The 15,005-nt window shown below is 37.4% G+C and overlaps 1 protein-coding gene across 1 annotated transcript in view; it reads right to left on the bottom strand.

The window, feature by feature from the left end:
• mroh1 (maestro heat-like repeat family member 1) overlaps window positions 1-9,768 on the bottom strand; it is a 47,505-nt gene extending 37,737 nt beyond the window's left edge. The window contains exons 1-4 of the mRNA XM_052147092.1: window positions 9,580-9,768; window positions 9,023-9,121; window positions 5,365-5,510; window positions 1,313-1,444 (exon numbers count right to left, since the gene is read on the bottom strand). Of these exons, the coding sequence (XP_052003052.1) occupies window positions 1,313-1,444; window positions 5,365-5,510; window positions 9,023-9,053 (309 nt within the window). The 5' untranslated portion in view covers window positions 9,054-9,121; window positions 9,580-9,768. The remainder of the gene's footprint in view (window positions 1-1,312; window positions 1,445-5,364; window positions 5,511-9,022; window positions 9,122-9,579) is intronic.
• Window positions 9,769-15,005: the final 5,237 nt, after the last annotated feature.

The following is a 15,005-nucleotide window of genomic DNA, read 5'->3' on the forward strand; positions in this document are numbered from 1 at the left end:
TTAAAATAACGTTGTAAAGAAAATGCTATTATTTCTTTCTTTTCGTTTTGTAAGCTCAGTATTTATTTAATTCAGAGAATAATGCTTTCATATTGCTGACGTGTTACACTTTTCTCAAAGTATTTTCTGCTTATTTATTAAAACGTTTTATATCAAATGAAAAGAAGAAAAAAAATTTAAAGTGCTTGAATAGAGTGATAACTGGGCACAAATGTTGCTATGGTGGAGATGCGGAGCAGGTTTCTTTCAGGTGCGAGAGAGGAGCTCATAATAGCAGTCACAGTATATGGCTGCGATGCTAAATTTCAGACAATGCCCAAACCTTGTCGCAGGCTGAAGATCATCGCAAAGGCTATGAAGCGGCTGTCTGTGAACATGTAACACTCAACGTTGTAAGATTAGGATTCCCGAAATTTGTCTCAAATGGCTGAATCGTGGCCAAAATCATACAGTGTGCACCAAGTTCGGTTTGGCAAAGTGTTTAGTAAATGGGGTTTCTGGTCAAGTTCCTGTGAAATTTGAGCTATTTTATGTGTACAGTCATTTCATTAACCATCAATCATATTAAAAGGTATAAATAAAAATGTTATAAGATACTAATCAAATGACAAAATATTAACGTGATATAAACTTCTGTCCTGGGGTGGCCTGCTGCTGCTAAGAAACTACTTCATGGCTCAACAGCTTGCAGCCGCAGGGCTCTTCATTGGGTTTATATTTCTGTCAGTTGGCGAGCAATAAACAAATCTGTTTTGGGTTTTTGGGCATTGTTTGAAATGAAAAACTATACAATAGCTTTTCATCATGTTTTTTATTGTTAAAATAGCCAAATCTATTGGATATTTCTCCCCGTTATCCTCATAGGAATGTATGATTAACTATGGTAACAGCGCTTTGCTTTCCCCCACAAGTGGGCGGGGCCGCTTTGCCAACTGTATCTATGGAATTTTTCCTATATTTGATAATCCGCTGTGCCAAATCCGTAAGACTGATCAGTTAGAAAAGATACAGCACAATATTCCAGAACAATCAGGTCTGTGTCAAATTTGGTGAATGTATCGTGAAAGCTTTGGAGGAGTTAGTGTTCAAAATTTTGGTCTGTAGACATTTGATTTGTAAAATAACAGCTTCATCAAGCCAACAAAATAACAAGTACTAAAAACTAAAACACTGAAATACTAAAACTTTGCCAGATTTAGGAGTAACGGTCACATTACTATTGTCCTTAATACGACAGAGATATTTCACTGGACTCATAACAAAGTACCATTTTAAAGTCATAGGTCTTCATTCTCAGAGAACAAAGACTCACCTTTGATTTGGTCATCTCATCTGATGCCAGCTGTATGACATTCTTGATCTTAGGGTAACTGATGTCATCAATCCTGCTCTTTACCACCAACTCAATGGTTTGCAAGACCACCACTCTGTGCCCGATCACCAGCTACAGAGGACAGACACAAAGACGACACAAGTCAGGACAGGCACATACAAAATATACTTTGAAAGATCTCAATGTGTTGCAACCTCAAAAATTCCTAGAGGCACAGTATTTCAGCATTTCCAGTACTAGCTAAATCATACCCAGTGTCTTCATACAGCTTATACAGCTATAAAAAAACACCTGAAATAAATTAAGACACGAAGCCAAAAAGGTTTAGTTTCTGCCATATGTGGGTTTGATCATGCCAGTCACAAATTACATCACCCCAATTTTATATTGAAACAACGAAAGCAAGCAAAGGTGAGAAAAACATTTTTCTAAATCCAAATACATCCAAAAAAAAAACAACAACAACACTACTCAAGACAGTGTACACTGGGTTCATCCAGCAGCACTATTATGGCAGTACATATCACCAAAAAGAAGAGATCTGATTACAGATAAGTTATTCATTACAGTTGAGGGTTGTGTATTTTCATTTAAAGAAACAGACTTTTCTAAAGCAGGTCTTGACCTCAAAGAACAAAATCACATGTTTCCATAAAATGAAAACAGGGCATGAGACTGCTTAACATGACACACTGAGTTAAAATGCAAACATCTGTCACATCAAAGACATCATGCGCTTAAGGATATTAGCATGAAATGATAACACATGCTCCCAGGCCAACCAAATAATTTTAGGCATCATTTACACATGATCATTATGTTCCACATTTTAATTACTTGTCTTAAGTGGACCACAAAAGGTGATGTTAGGAAGAAGTTTAGCCTTAATCGCCATTCAGGTTCACAGAATCTTTTTTTAAATACAATGAAAGTTACTGAGGCTTTCATTCTGCCTAACATTTTTGGGTGAATTATCCCAGTCAATTCTTACATAAATCTAAATGCAGCTAAAGTCAGAAATTTACATACACTTAGGTTGAAGCCATTACAACTAATTTAACCACTCCACAGATTTTATATTAGCAAACTATAGTTTTGGCAATCATTTACGACATCTACTTTGTGCATGACATGAGTAATTTTTCCAACAATTCTTTACAGACAGATAGTTTCACATTTAATTGTCTAGATCACAATTCCAGTGGGTCAGAAGTTTACATACACTAAGTTAACTGTGCCTATAAGCAGCTTGGAAAATTCCAGAAGCCTTTAGGGAATTAGCCAATTAGCTATTCAGTCCCAGAACAACAGCAAATGACCTTGTGAAGATGCTGGAGGAAACAGGCAGAGAAGTATCTATATCCACAGTAAAAAAAAAAAAAGTCCTATAGCAACATGACCTGAAAGGCTGCTCAGTAAGGAAGAAGCTACTGCTCCAAAACTGCCATAAAAAGCCAGAGTACAGTTTGCAAGTGCACATGGGGACAAAGATCTTATTTTTTGGAGAAATGTCCTCTGGTCTTGATGAAACAAAAATGGAACTGTTTGGCCAACATGACCTTTGGTATGTTTGTAGGAAAAAGGGTGAGGCTTGCAAGCTGAAGAACACCATCCCAACCATGAAGCATAAGTTAACTGTGCCTTTAGCAGCTTGGAAAATTCCAGAATATGATGTCAAGCATTTAGACAATTAGACAGTTAGCTTCTGATAGGAGGTGTACTGAACTAGGTGTGTACTCGTGGATGTATTTTAAGGCCTACCTTCAAACTCTGTGCCTCTTTGCTTGACATCAGGGGAAAATCTAAAGAAATCAGCTAAGACCACAGAAAGCAAATTGTGGACCTCCACAAGTCTGGTTCATCCTTGGGAGCAATTTCCAAATGCCTGAAGGCACCACTTTCATCTGTACAAACAATAGTACGTAAGTATGAACACCATGGGACCACATAGCCATCATACCACTCGTGAAGGAGACGTATTCTGTCTCCTAGAGTTGAATGTAGTTTGGTGCGAAAACTGCAAATCAATTGCAGAACAACAGCAAAGGACCTTGTGAAGATGTTGGTGGAAACAAGTAGACAAGTATCTATATCCACAGTAAAAACAAGTCCTATATCGACATAACCTGAAAGGCTGCTCAGCAAGGAAGAAGCCATTGCTCCAAAACCACCATAAAAAAAAGCCAGACAACAGTTTGTAAGTGCACATGGGGACAAAGATCTTACTTTCTGGAGGAATGTCCTCTGGTTTAATGAAATTAAATAAATGAAATTTAGTAAGTCGAAGAAAACCATCCCAACCATGAGTCATGGGGTGGCCGCATCATGTTGTGGGGTGCATTGCTGCAGGAGGGACTGGTGCACTTTACAAAATAGATGGCATCATGAGGAAGGAAAATGATGTGGATATATTGAAGCAACATCTCAAGACATCAGCCAGGAAGTTAAAGCTCAGTCACAAATGGGTCTTCAAAATGGACAATGACCCAAAGCCTACCTGCAAAGTTGTGGCAAAATGGCTTAAGGACAACAAAGTCAAGGTATTGGAGTGGCCATCAGAATGCCCTGACCTCAATCTGACATAACATTTGTGGGAAGAACTGAAAAAGCGTGTGCGAGCAAGGAGGCCTACAAACATGACTCAGTTACACCAGTTCTGTCTGGAGGAATGGGCCAAAATTCCAGCAACTTATTGTGAGAATCTTGTGGAAGGTTACCCAAAACGTTGACCCAAGTAAAACATTTAAAGGCAATGCTACCAAATACTAACAAATTGTATGTAATCTTCTGACCCACTGGGAATGTGATGAAAGAAATAAAAGCTGAAAGAAATCATTCTCTTTACTATTATTCTGACATTTCACATACTTAAAATAAAGTAGTGATCCTAACTGACCTAAGACAGGAAATGTTTTCAATGATTAAATGACAGGAATTTAATTGTATTTGCTAAGGTGTATGTAAACTTCTTACTTCAACTGTAGGTCTTTGTATTTAAAAAAAACACTAGGCTGCTGTAATTCTACTGACCATTTTGACAGTTTGAAGTTATCTACAGTACATTCTTTCCTTGAATTGAGAGGGAAAATGCAGATGCAATAGTCTGCTTTATTTTAAAGGTGCCAAAATTTTGAAGCTCCAAAATCCACATAAAGGCAGCACAAAAGTAATCCAAAAGACTCCAGTGGTTAAATCCATTTCTTCAGATATGAAATGAAAGGAGTGTATGAAACAGATACATTTTAAGTCATTTTTATCATAAATTCTCCTCCCTGCCCAGTAGGGTGCAATATGCACAAACAATGTGAATCACCAAAAACAGAAGGATGTGTATGAGAAAGTGAAGTGGAGATTGACTGAGCAGGGAGGAGAATTTATAACAAAAAGGACTGATCTTTTAATGATCTTTTTCTCACCTATCATATAACTTCGAAAGATGGAGTCATCTGGAGTACTTTTATGTTGCCCTTATGTAAATTATGGAGCTTCCAAATTTTGGACCTACAGAGCTGTGACATTCTTCTAAAAATAATTGTTTGCATTCAGCAGACGAAAGAAAGTCATACACATCTTGGATGGAATGAGGGTGAGTAAATGATGAGAGAATTGTCATTTTTGGGTGGACTAACCCTTTAACCCCAGGTTACTCCAAGGATACTGTCCTTGTAATTAGTGTACTTATTTACTGATAACTTATGATACTAGCAGTATCAATATTCAGATCAATATCACATTGCTCATTGGCCATATACTGCAGTGTAAAACCCATTACATTAAGCTTGGCATCAAGTATTACTGCGTATAGTCCATGACAATCAGACCAACTTCACATAGGACAGGACAAACAAATACAGAAGACATACAGATACAGTATGCAAACTTGATGTGAAACAAGTAACATGGATTTAGTAGAAACCTGAACTCGAGATTTTCTGCTGTAAATCCATTTTTAATGCAGACTAAACTTAACAATTCTCTGGAATACTTTATCAAAGCTGATTCAGACATTGTACAGGGAGTCATTGGCTGACCTTTGGGTGTTTGAGCACGTAGTCTTGGCACATGGACAGGACCTTGTCAGGCTGCTGTTTTCCCAGAGTCAAGATGGACTTCCTGACCTGCTCCTGCACCACAGGGTCCCTGTCATTGGCAGCATCCATTAGGGCCAGGGTCACCTCTGATTAGATAAAAATAAATTCACATAAATATACACACATAATTTGATGAACAATAAACAAATATACACTATATATACACACATACATACATATATACATATATATATATACATACACACACATATACATATACACACACACAGTATACTAACATACAAGTATATACTAACATACAAGTATTTATATATGTCTTAATGGGCAAACTGATCTTATAATCCACATGAAACCCTGCATGCATTTTAGGCCTACTTCTTTAATATGACGCATTTCATAGTGAATCAGGATTTTCAATGAGAAAAATGTAGGGCAGGGCTTCATTTTATCCATTGGGAATTGATTAGATATAAAGTGGGAATTTCATATCATAATGGAGTCAGATCCACATTTTGTTTTTGCCAAAACAAAAAAGTAAAGCACAGTCCAAGTGAGATTAGCGCAATTCATTGTGTAATAAATATTAGGAATATGATTAAAGATATTAATTTTATGCAGATTATTTTTCACAATTTTATCATTCGCAATAAGACCAGAAACATGCATTATGAAAGTAAATAGCATAATAATGACATTATGATGTCATGTGTGTTGACTTGAAAACTATTTTTTCCCCCTAGTATTTCAGACTATGTGGGAATTCCAGATATGACACTCCTAAACAAATGCATTCTTTCAACAGTACAAATTACTCTCAAAAACAACACTTGAAGGTCTGAGAGCTTAAAGGAATAGTTCACCCAATTTTTTTTATTCTCTAATCATTAACTCACCCTTATGCCATCCCAGATGTGTATGAATTTCTTTCTCAAATGAAAATGTTTAGAAACATTTCTCTGCTCTTTTGGTCCATAGTGAAAGTGAAAGGGTGCCAAAATTTTAAAGCCCCAAAGTGCACACAAAATCAGCATAAAAGTAATCCATCAGATTCCAGTGGTTAAATCTACATCTTCAGAAGTGATATGATAGGTGCAGGTGAGAAACAGATACATTTTAAATTCTTCATCTTGTGTTTTTGGTGATTCACATTATTCATGCATGTCGAACCCTACAGGGCAGGGAGAAGAATTTCAAGCAAAAAATTATTTTAATATTGATCTGTTTCTCACCCACACCTATTATATAACTGAAAATATGGATTAAAACACAGGAGTCCTATGAATTATTTTATGATGCCTTTGTGTGCTTTTAGGAAGCGTCAACATTTTGGCACACATTAAGGTGCATTGTATGGACCTACAGAGCTGAGATAAAGTTGAAGTCAGAAGTTTACATACACCTTGGGTAAATACATTTAAACTCAGTTTTTCACGATTCCTGACATTTAATCGTAGAAAACATTTCCTGTCTTAGATCCAGTTAGGATCACTACTTTATTTTAAGAATATGAAATATCAGAATAATAGTAGAGAGCATGATTAATTTTAGCTTTTATTTCTTTCATCACATTCCCAGTGGGTCAGAAGTTTACATACTATTTGGTAACATTGCCATTAAATTGTTTTATTGGGTCTAATGGTTTAGGTAACCTTCCACAAGCTTCTCACAGTAAGTTGCTGGAATTTTGGCCCATTCCTCCAGACAGAACTGGTGTAACGGAGTCAGGTTTGTAGGTCTCCTTGCTCGCACACGCTTTTTCAGTTCTTCCCACAAATCAAAAATCAGATTGAGGTCAGGGTTTTGTGATGGCCACTCCAATACCTTGACTTTGTTGTCCTTAAGCCATTTGCGACCAAGCTTTAATTTCCTGGCTAATGTCTTGAGATGTTGCTTCAATATATCCACATCAATTTAATTCCTCATGATAAAATCCATTTTGTGAAGTGCACCAGTCCCTCCTGCAGCAAAGCACCCCCACAACATGATGCTGCCACCCCATGCTTCAAGGTTGTGATGGTGTTCTTCGGCTTGCAAGCCTCATCCTTTTTCCTCCAAACATAACGACGGTCATTTTGTCCAAACAGTTCCGTTTGTTTCATCAGACCAGAGGACATTTCTCCCACAAATAAGATCTTTGTCCCATGTGCACTTGCAAACTGTCCTCTGGCTTTTTTATGGCAGTTTTGGAACAGTAGCTTCTTCCTCACTGAGCAGCCTTTCAGGTTATGTTGCTATAGGACTCTTTTTACTGTGGATATAGACACTTCTCTGCCTGTTTCCTCCAGCATCTTCACAAGGTAATTTGATGTTGTTCTGGGACTAAATAGCTAATAGGCTAATTGCCTAAAAGCTTAATATAATTTTCTGGAATTTTCCAAGCTGCTTAAATGTACAGATAATTAGTGTATGTAAACTTTTGACCCACTGGAATTGTAATATAGTCAATTAAAATGTAAACTATCTGTCTGTAAACAATTGTTGGAAAAATGATTTGTGTCATGCACAAAGATGTCTTAAATGACTTGCCAAAACTATAGTTTGCTAATATGAAATGTTAGAAATTGAGTTTTAATGAAGTGTATCTAAACTTCTGACTTCAACTGTATTCTTCCAAAAAGTCATACACATCTGGGAAGGCATGATGGGGGGCAAATGATGAGAGAATTTTCATTTTTGGGTGAACTATACCTTTAAGTGAGTGGGTGATCAATTAATCATTGGGATTACAATAATTAACTCAGTCTGAGACGAACACTGCCGGATGGATATGACTCACTCCTGCGTATACAGAAAGAGCATCCAACAGTGGAAGATCTGCAATGTAGAATATCTTAAAACAGACCTCTCGACCTCTGAACATTTGTACCCCAATCGGTATTTGGATCTTCATATGCAATCTCACAATAGATTATTCTAATCTACCTACAGCACACACAGTATCAACAGTGTACCAAATTGCCTTAACATAATTAGAAGCAAGTCAGTAAAGGATTCATTGTTGAAAGACACTAATGGAATAAGAGAAGTCTGTGTGTTCATGTGAGGTCATTCAAATACATTTAAACTATTGATAATCAGCTGCTTCTTTGGATGTACATTTACACTTTAAGATCAACAAGATAGATCAAAAAAGGCACATGGATATTCTATCAATAATTTACCTATTAATATTGCATGCCTGTTAAGGTCAGCTGCCAAAAGCACAACAATTACCCAGAAAGAGTATTGCTTTATTACATTGAAACAGCTGAGAACAAAATTTAAAGTAAATGTTTAACATGAAATCCTTTCAGCATATCATCAACTCTTGGTTTCCGTATACAATGTCATTAGATTGTGCTCAGAGGTGTTTGTGTGTAGGTGTATGTGTACACATTAGATCACTGTACACACCATTAGACAATTTGGTCCCTGCTGAAAAAATAAAGAGAGAACAAAAACAGCTAAAACCAGCAGGTTAAGCTGGTTGTCCATTCTGGTCCAGCTGGCAGTCAGGCTAGTCAGGCTGAGAGACCAGCTAAACCAACTGAGCACTGGCTTAGCCTTTCTGAGTCACCATCTTAAACCATCCAACCAGCTTAGGCTGATTTTAGCAGTTTTTCAGCAGGGGGCAAGGGTGAATTAGAATGTTACTCACGCTCTACATCGGTCTCCTCTATTACACCCATGACGAGGCAAGCAGCAGATTTAGAAATGCATCTGTGGTCCAGTACAGTCCCTCAAAAAAGCGCCCACTCTGCAGATACAAAGCAAAAACATAGGATGCGTCTTTATTTTGAGCCGTCATATGGACATGCAGCATTTTTGGGGCGCACCATATGAAGCCTTAAATGCTGTTCAAGTAGACAGCTCAGTATGTTTTGAGACACAGAGGCAACGTTGCAAGGTGGCACAGCAAAAAGCTACGGAAAACGGCATGTTTTCGGACTGTATAAGTATATATGGTACACAATAGGGTGTTTAAAGGTTTGATCACACGTCATATCATACAGATATCACTCACTATATGTCACTTCCACAGTCGTTGGTATTTTACAAAGAAGCAGCTGATTATCAAATCCACAAGTCCATTGAACAACTAAGGCATCTTTTGCATTGCAAGACGCAAATGCAACAATAAAACTACCATTTAACACTACTTTACAGCAACGTAAATATTATATAGAGAAGCACATTACATCAATCTCGTGTTACCTTTCCCCACTACGTCTGCTTGGCTTGCTCGCACCGCAGGCTACACACTCAGATTCCCTTTCCCCAGAAAAACCCGGTGGAAATCCAGTTTATGATTCTGATCATGAACGTGACAGTGATATTGATAAAGGTTGATAAACTCAGGATTGATAGTCTCACTTGCACTACATTGTATCGCACGTAGGTAAACACGCCTAATCATGTGCTTCTGCTCAGGACGAACGCATCAGAGTGGGCGTGGTCTTTCGCGCAATCCTGCAAACACCAGCGAAGAAGACGCATGTGCATGCGGATCTTTTTATTTTATTATTAATATTATTAACAGAACATAATATACAACAGTATACAGAAATGTACCAGAGTGTACTCATATGCATGCGAATCGAAGGCTTTTATCACAGTCCGCGTGTATTTACATCCGACCACCGGTACTACCGGTAGCACATCCTGAGCGGGTAGGACAGATTGTCAGAACACCGGCACCAAATATTAGCGTAACAAAACATGCGCCCATCGTTTTGTCTATGGACGATCGCAGTTTTTCTAAATAAATGTAGCCAACTTGGATGTACTTGTCAGTAAACATCAGACGTTTAATTGTTTCTTTTGATTAACACAGCACTTCACCATGTGTTATCTAGCACTTTAATGTGTAATAGTATCTGAGCGTGGCGATTATCAGCGCAAGGTTTTCCCAGTTCATGAGGAGCTGAGCTAGTGCCAGAAAGTTGGCTTGACGTTGGATACGATATTCAGAAATAGTAGCAAATTTAGGGACCGTCTCTTAAGTTACATACGACATTGTTGTACATATTTCTAACTTCAATAGTATTTGAAGCATATCACCTACAGTCACAAAACCAACTCCAATGTCTTCATATAGGTGTCCGCAAGAATGCACACCTTTAGATTTTTCATATTTATTCAAGTAAACTGTCCAATCATATGTAAACATTGCTATGTATTTCCCTACTGTATAAGCTCATACACAAAATATAAAATAATGTGAAGCTCAATAAAGACATTACAAACTAAACAAATTGTATAATTGAAGGGTAAATTACAGTCACAGCCAAATCACACCTTTTAGATTTTTTTATATCTATTCAAATATACTGTCAAATCATATGTAAACAGAAACATTTGTTTTATGTTTGTTAATATACCAAACATCTAAAAGGTGTTCATCGTAGCTGACATGTAGATGAACACTTTGGAGTTGGTTGTATGACTTCAAATGCTATTGAGGTCCAAATTATTTCAGGAAGTGTCTCAGCTGAAAAACCAGCTCAGAAAAGTAAAGGGAGCAGAGTCGAGTCAAACTGTAATGTGCAGTGGAAAAGTGCCATTATTAGTTTTGTAAACATCTTACACAGGACCGCTGCATTTTTTTAGACACCATACCAATTTAAAAAGAACTTCAACTTTCAAAAACGCATGTCGATACATCTGTGTTTTGTTTCCTACGTTATGCTGCATCTATCTTGTTTTAAGCACTGGCGTTTTAAATATATATTATAAAGGTCAGGCTGAAAAGAGGACTTAATGTGGCTGTTACACTCTTACACATGATTCCAGATTGTTCTAATCTGCAACAAGCAAAGTTTAAGCGCTTGATTAACAGTATGCCATTTTGTCCCCTTCTGCTACTGCTGTAAAGTTGTTTTTATATTGGATATTCATAAGACACTCAATCATTCCTTTAACATTAATTGGTATGTAATTGCAAAATTGTGGCGGATCATGCTGTGTCTCGCTCAGAAAACACTGTAAATCATTATAAGAAAGGATGTTATTTGATAAATGTAATTGTTTTAAACATCAAAAGTGTGAGTTTTAACAATCCAAGTTAGGGAGTGTCTCAAAAGGGCAAAACGCACAAATATCAATTAAGAGATACATTATTCCATGACTACATTACAAAGTGGTTCTTTTTAAATGTGAAATGTTTATGTTGATAAAAAAAATTAAGTTACATTTAGATTTTTAATTTTCTTATGATTTACAGTGCATCTGGAAAGTATTCACAGCGCTTCACTTTTTCCACACTTTGTTATGTTACAGCTTTATTCCAAAATTGATTACATTCATTATTTTCCTCAAAATTCTACAAACAATACCCCAAACAACCTACAAACAATGACAACTTCAAAGAAGTTTGTTGGAAATCTTTGCAAATTTATAAAAAAAAATGTATAATAAAAATCACATGTACGTAAGTATTCACAGCCCTTGCCATGACACTCAAAATTGATCTCAGGTGCATCCCGTTTCCACTGATAATCCTAGTGGTGTTTCTACAACTTGATTGGAGTCCACCTGTGGTAAATTCAGTTGATTGGACACCTATCTATATAAGGTCCCACAGTGCATGTCAGAGCACAAACCAAGCCATGAAGTCCAAGGAATTATTTGTAGACCTCCGAGACAGGATTGTATCGAGGCACAGATCTGGGGAAGGGTACAGAAAATGTCTGCAGCATTGAAGGTCCCAATGAGAACAGTGGCCTCCATCATCCGTAAATGGAAGAAGTTTGGAACCACCAGGATTCTTCCCAGAGCTGGCCGCCTGGCCAAACAGTGATCGGGGGAGAAGGGCCTTCATTAGGGAGGTGACCAAGAACCAAGAAGAGATCATTCCAGAAGAACAACCATCTCTGCAGCACTCCACCAATCAGGCCTGTATGGTTGAGTGGCCAGATGGAAGCCACTCCTCAGTAAAAGGCACATGACAGCCCATCTGGAGTTTGCCAAAAGGCACCTGAAGGACTCTCAGACCATGAGAAACAAAATTCTCTGGTCTGATGAAACGAAGACTGAACTCTTTGGCCTGAATGGCAAGCGTCATGTCTGGAGGAAACCAGGCACCGCTCATCACCTGGCCAAAACCATCTTCCAACAGGACAACGTCCCAAAGCACACAGCCAAGATAACAAAGGAGTGGCTACAGGACAACTCTGTGAATGTCCTTGAGTGGCCCAGCCAGAGCCCAGACTTGAACTCGATTGAACATCTCTGGCGAGATCTGAAAATGGCTGTCCACCGACACTCCCCATCCAACCTGATGGAGCTTGAGAGGTCCTGCAAAGAAAAATGGGAGAAACTGCCCAAAAATAGGTGTACCAAGGTTGTAGCATCATACTCAAAAAGACTTGAGGCGGTAATTGGTGCCAAAGGTGCTTCAACAAAGTATTGAGCGAAGGTTGTGAATACTTATGTACATGTTTTTATTTATTTTTTTCGTTTTTTATTTTTAATACATTTGCAAAGATTTCAAACAAACTTCTTTCACGTTGTCATTATGGGTATTGTTTGTGGAATTTTGAGGAAAATAATGAATATAATCAATTTTGGAATAAGGCTGTAACATAACAAAATGTGGAAAAAGTGAAGCACTGTGAATAATTTCCGGATGCACTGTATATCCCTGTTATAACTATTTAATGTGAACTGATTGCTTTAATTAACTCAATTTAACTTCCTGGGAATGTGACATGATGATGTCACACCACCTGTTAAATATTTACAAACATCTATAACACATCTTACATGATTTGGATTTTGGAAATATGATTTTGTGTATTTGTTCTGAATGTTTGAAAATTTCAAATCCATATAACTTACTGGTAATGTGACCTGATGATGTCACACCACCTTATATATATATATATATATATAAATATCTTTAACACATCTTACATGACTTGGATTTTGGAAATATGATTTTGTTATGAATTTTTTACATTTTCTAATCCATATAACTTCCTGGTCATGTGTCCTGTTGATGTCACACCACCTGTAATATATTCACAAACACTATACTCACAAACACCTAAATCACATATTTCACAACTTGGATTTTGGTTTAAAATTTTTATTTTCTATTAATTGAAATTAAATATTTATATTTAAAAGACAATCAACCTCCTTTGACACAAGCCAGACTTCAACTTATGTTACCAGTATGCCTACCTTAATGAATCATGGCAAAGCACTTGCACTACCCACTAGGGCTAGGCCACATCTTAGCCTGCTTTGCTATTTTAATAAGTGACCATAACTTAAGTTTGGATGATGCCTGACTTGTGTTTTGATCCAATGTTCTTGGTGTTGCCAAGAACCTGCTCTATCCACTGAGCTACAGGACAGTCTCCAAAAAACCTGGAAGGCTTACAAGGCATCTGGATTACTAACTCAAAGGACATGTCTGTCTCCAAACAAAGACTGTCTCATTGGATTGTCAATGCGATTGCCCTCACCTATGAGTTACAGGGTGCATGATGCCCCATCGGTGAGATAGCGCATTCGACCAGAGGCATGGCCTCTTCATGGGCATGGGTAAATGGTGTGTCCTTGCAGGACATATGTTTAGCAGCAGGTTGTTCTTCGCAAAGCCCATTTGCCAGGTTTTATAACCTAGATGTGGCCTCTCTCTCTCTTCACAGGTACACACTGTCTAAGACTGAACTGCATAAAAAATACTTTTTTCATTCTCTATATTCTTTCTGAATAATTAGATTTAGCATGTCAAAGAATAGCTACTGAATACTGAATACTTTAATATCACCAGTAAGCCCACAGGTAAAAAAAGGCTCACACAGGTTCAGATAAAATATCCTCTGATCATGTAGCGTAAAACGCACTAGAGGGAGCTGGTGAGCTCTGTGCGTCTCTGTGAAACGTCTGTTCAATGGTGTATTAACGAGAGCTGTTAGGACTAAAACGTCTCCTTTAGGCCTAAAACATTTTCCAAATGGTCCTTAAATATGCGTGCTAACTAAACTCTCAACTCACTGCTCATATTGATGAGTTTGTGTTTAGCAACCACAAACTGCATCACTTTTCCAGAATTAAATGTGTATGTTTCAGGTGTGTGTGTATGTATATATATATATATATATATATATATATATATATATATATATATATGTATACACACATATACACAACCTCACATTTATATTATGTTCATAAGTAGATCTCTCAATCAAAATACACATTGTTTTAATGCTGCGTTCCATTCAACTCGGAAAGTCGAATCTCCCAACTTCCTACTAGGAAAAGTGCAATGAAATGCCACTTGAAGTCAAAGTCAGAATTCCAACTGTGAAACTCGTATGGAAACATCCAGCTACCTGTTACTCATGCTGTCTCTCGTGCACACACTCCATAGAGACGCGTACAAAGAGACTGAACGTGATCCACCAGCATCATGCTGACAGATGAGGTAGCATAATGAAAATTACACAGTTATGATTGTTTTACAAACTTTTAGACTAAACTAAAACTACTTATCAGCTAACATAGCATACTGATACACACATACAGCTATATCCAAACTATAAAAGACAGTTTACTGTTGTACTGCACTGTTATGTTGCACTATTGTATGTTTTGTATGTCATATGTTGTACTACGATCAAGAA

The sequence above is a fragment of the Xyrauchen texanus genome, chromosome 17, assembly GCF_025860055.1.
Source record: "Xyrauchen texanus isolate HMW12.3.18 chromosome 17, RBS_HiC_50CHRs, whole genome shotgun sequence".
NCBI lineage: Eukaryota > Metazoa > Chordata > Actinopteri > Cypriniformes > Catostomidae > Xyrauchen > Xyrauchen texanus.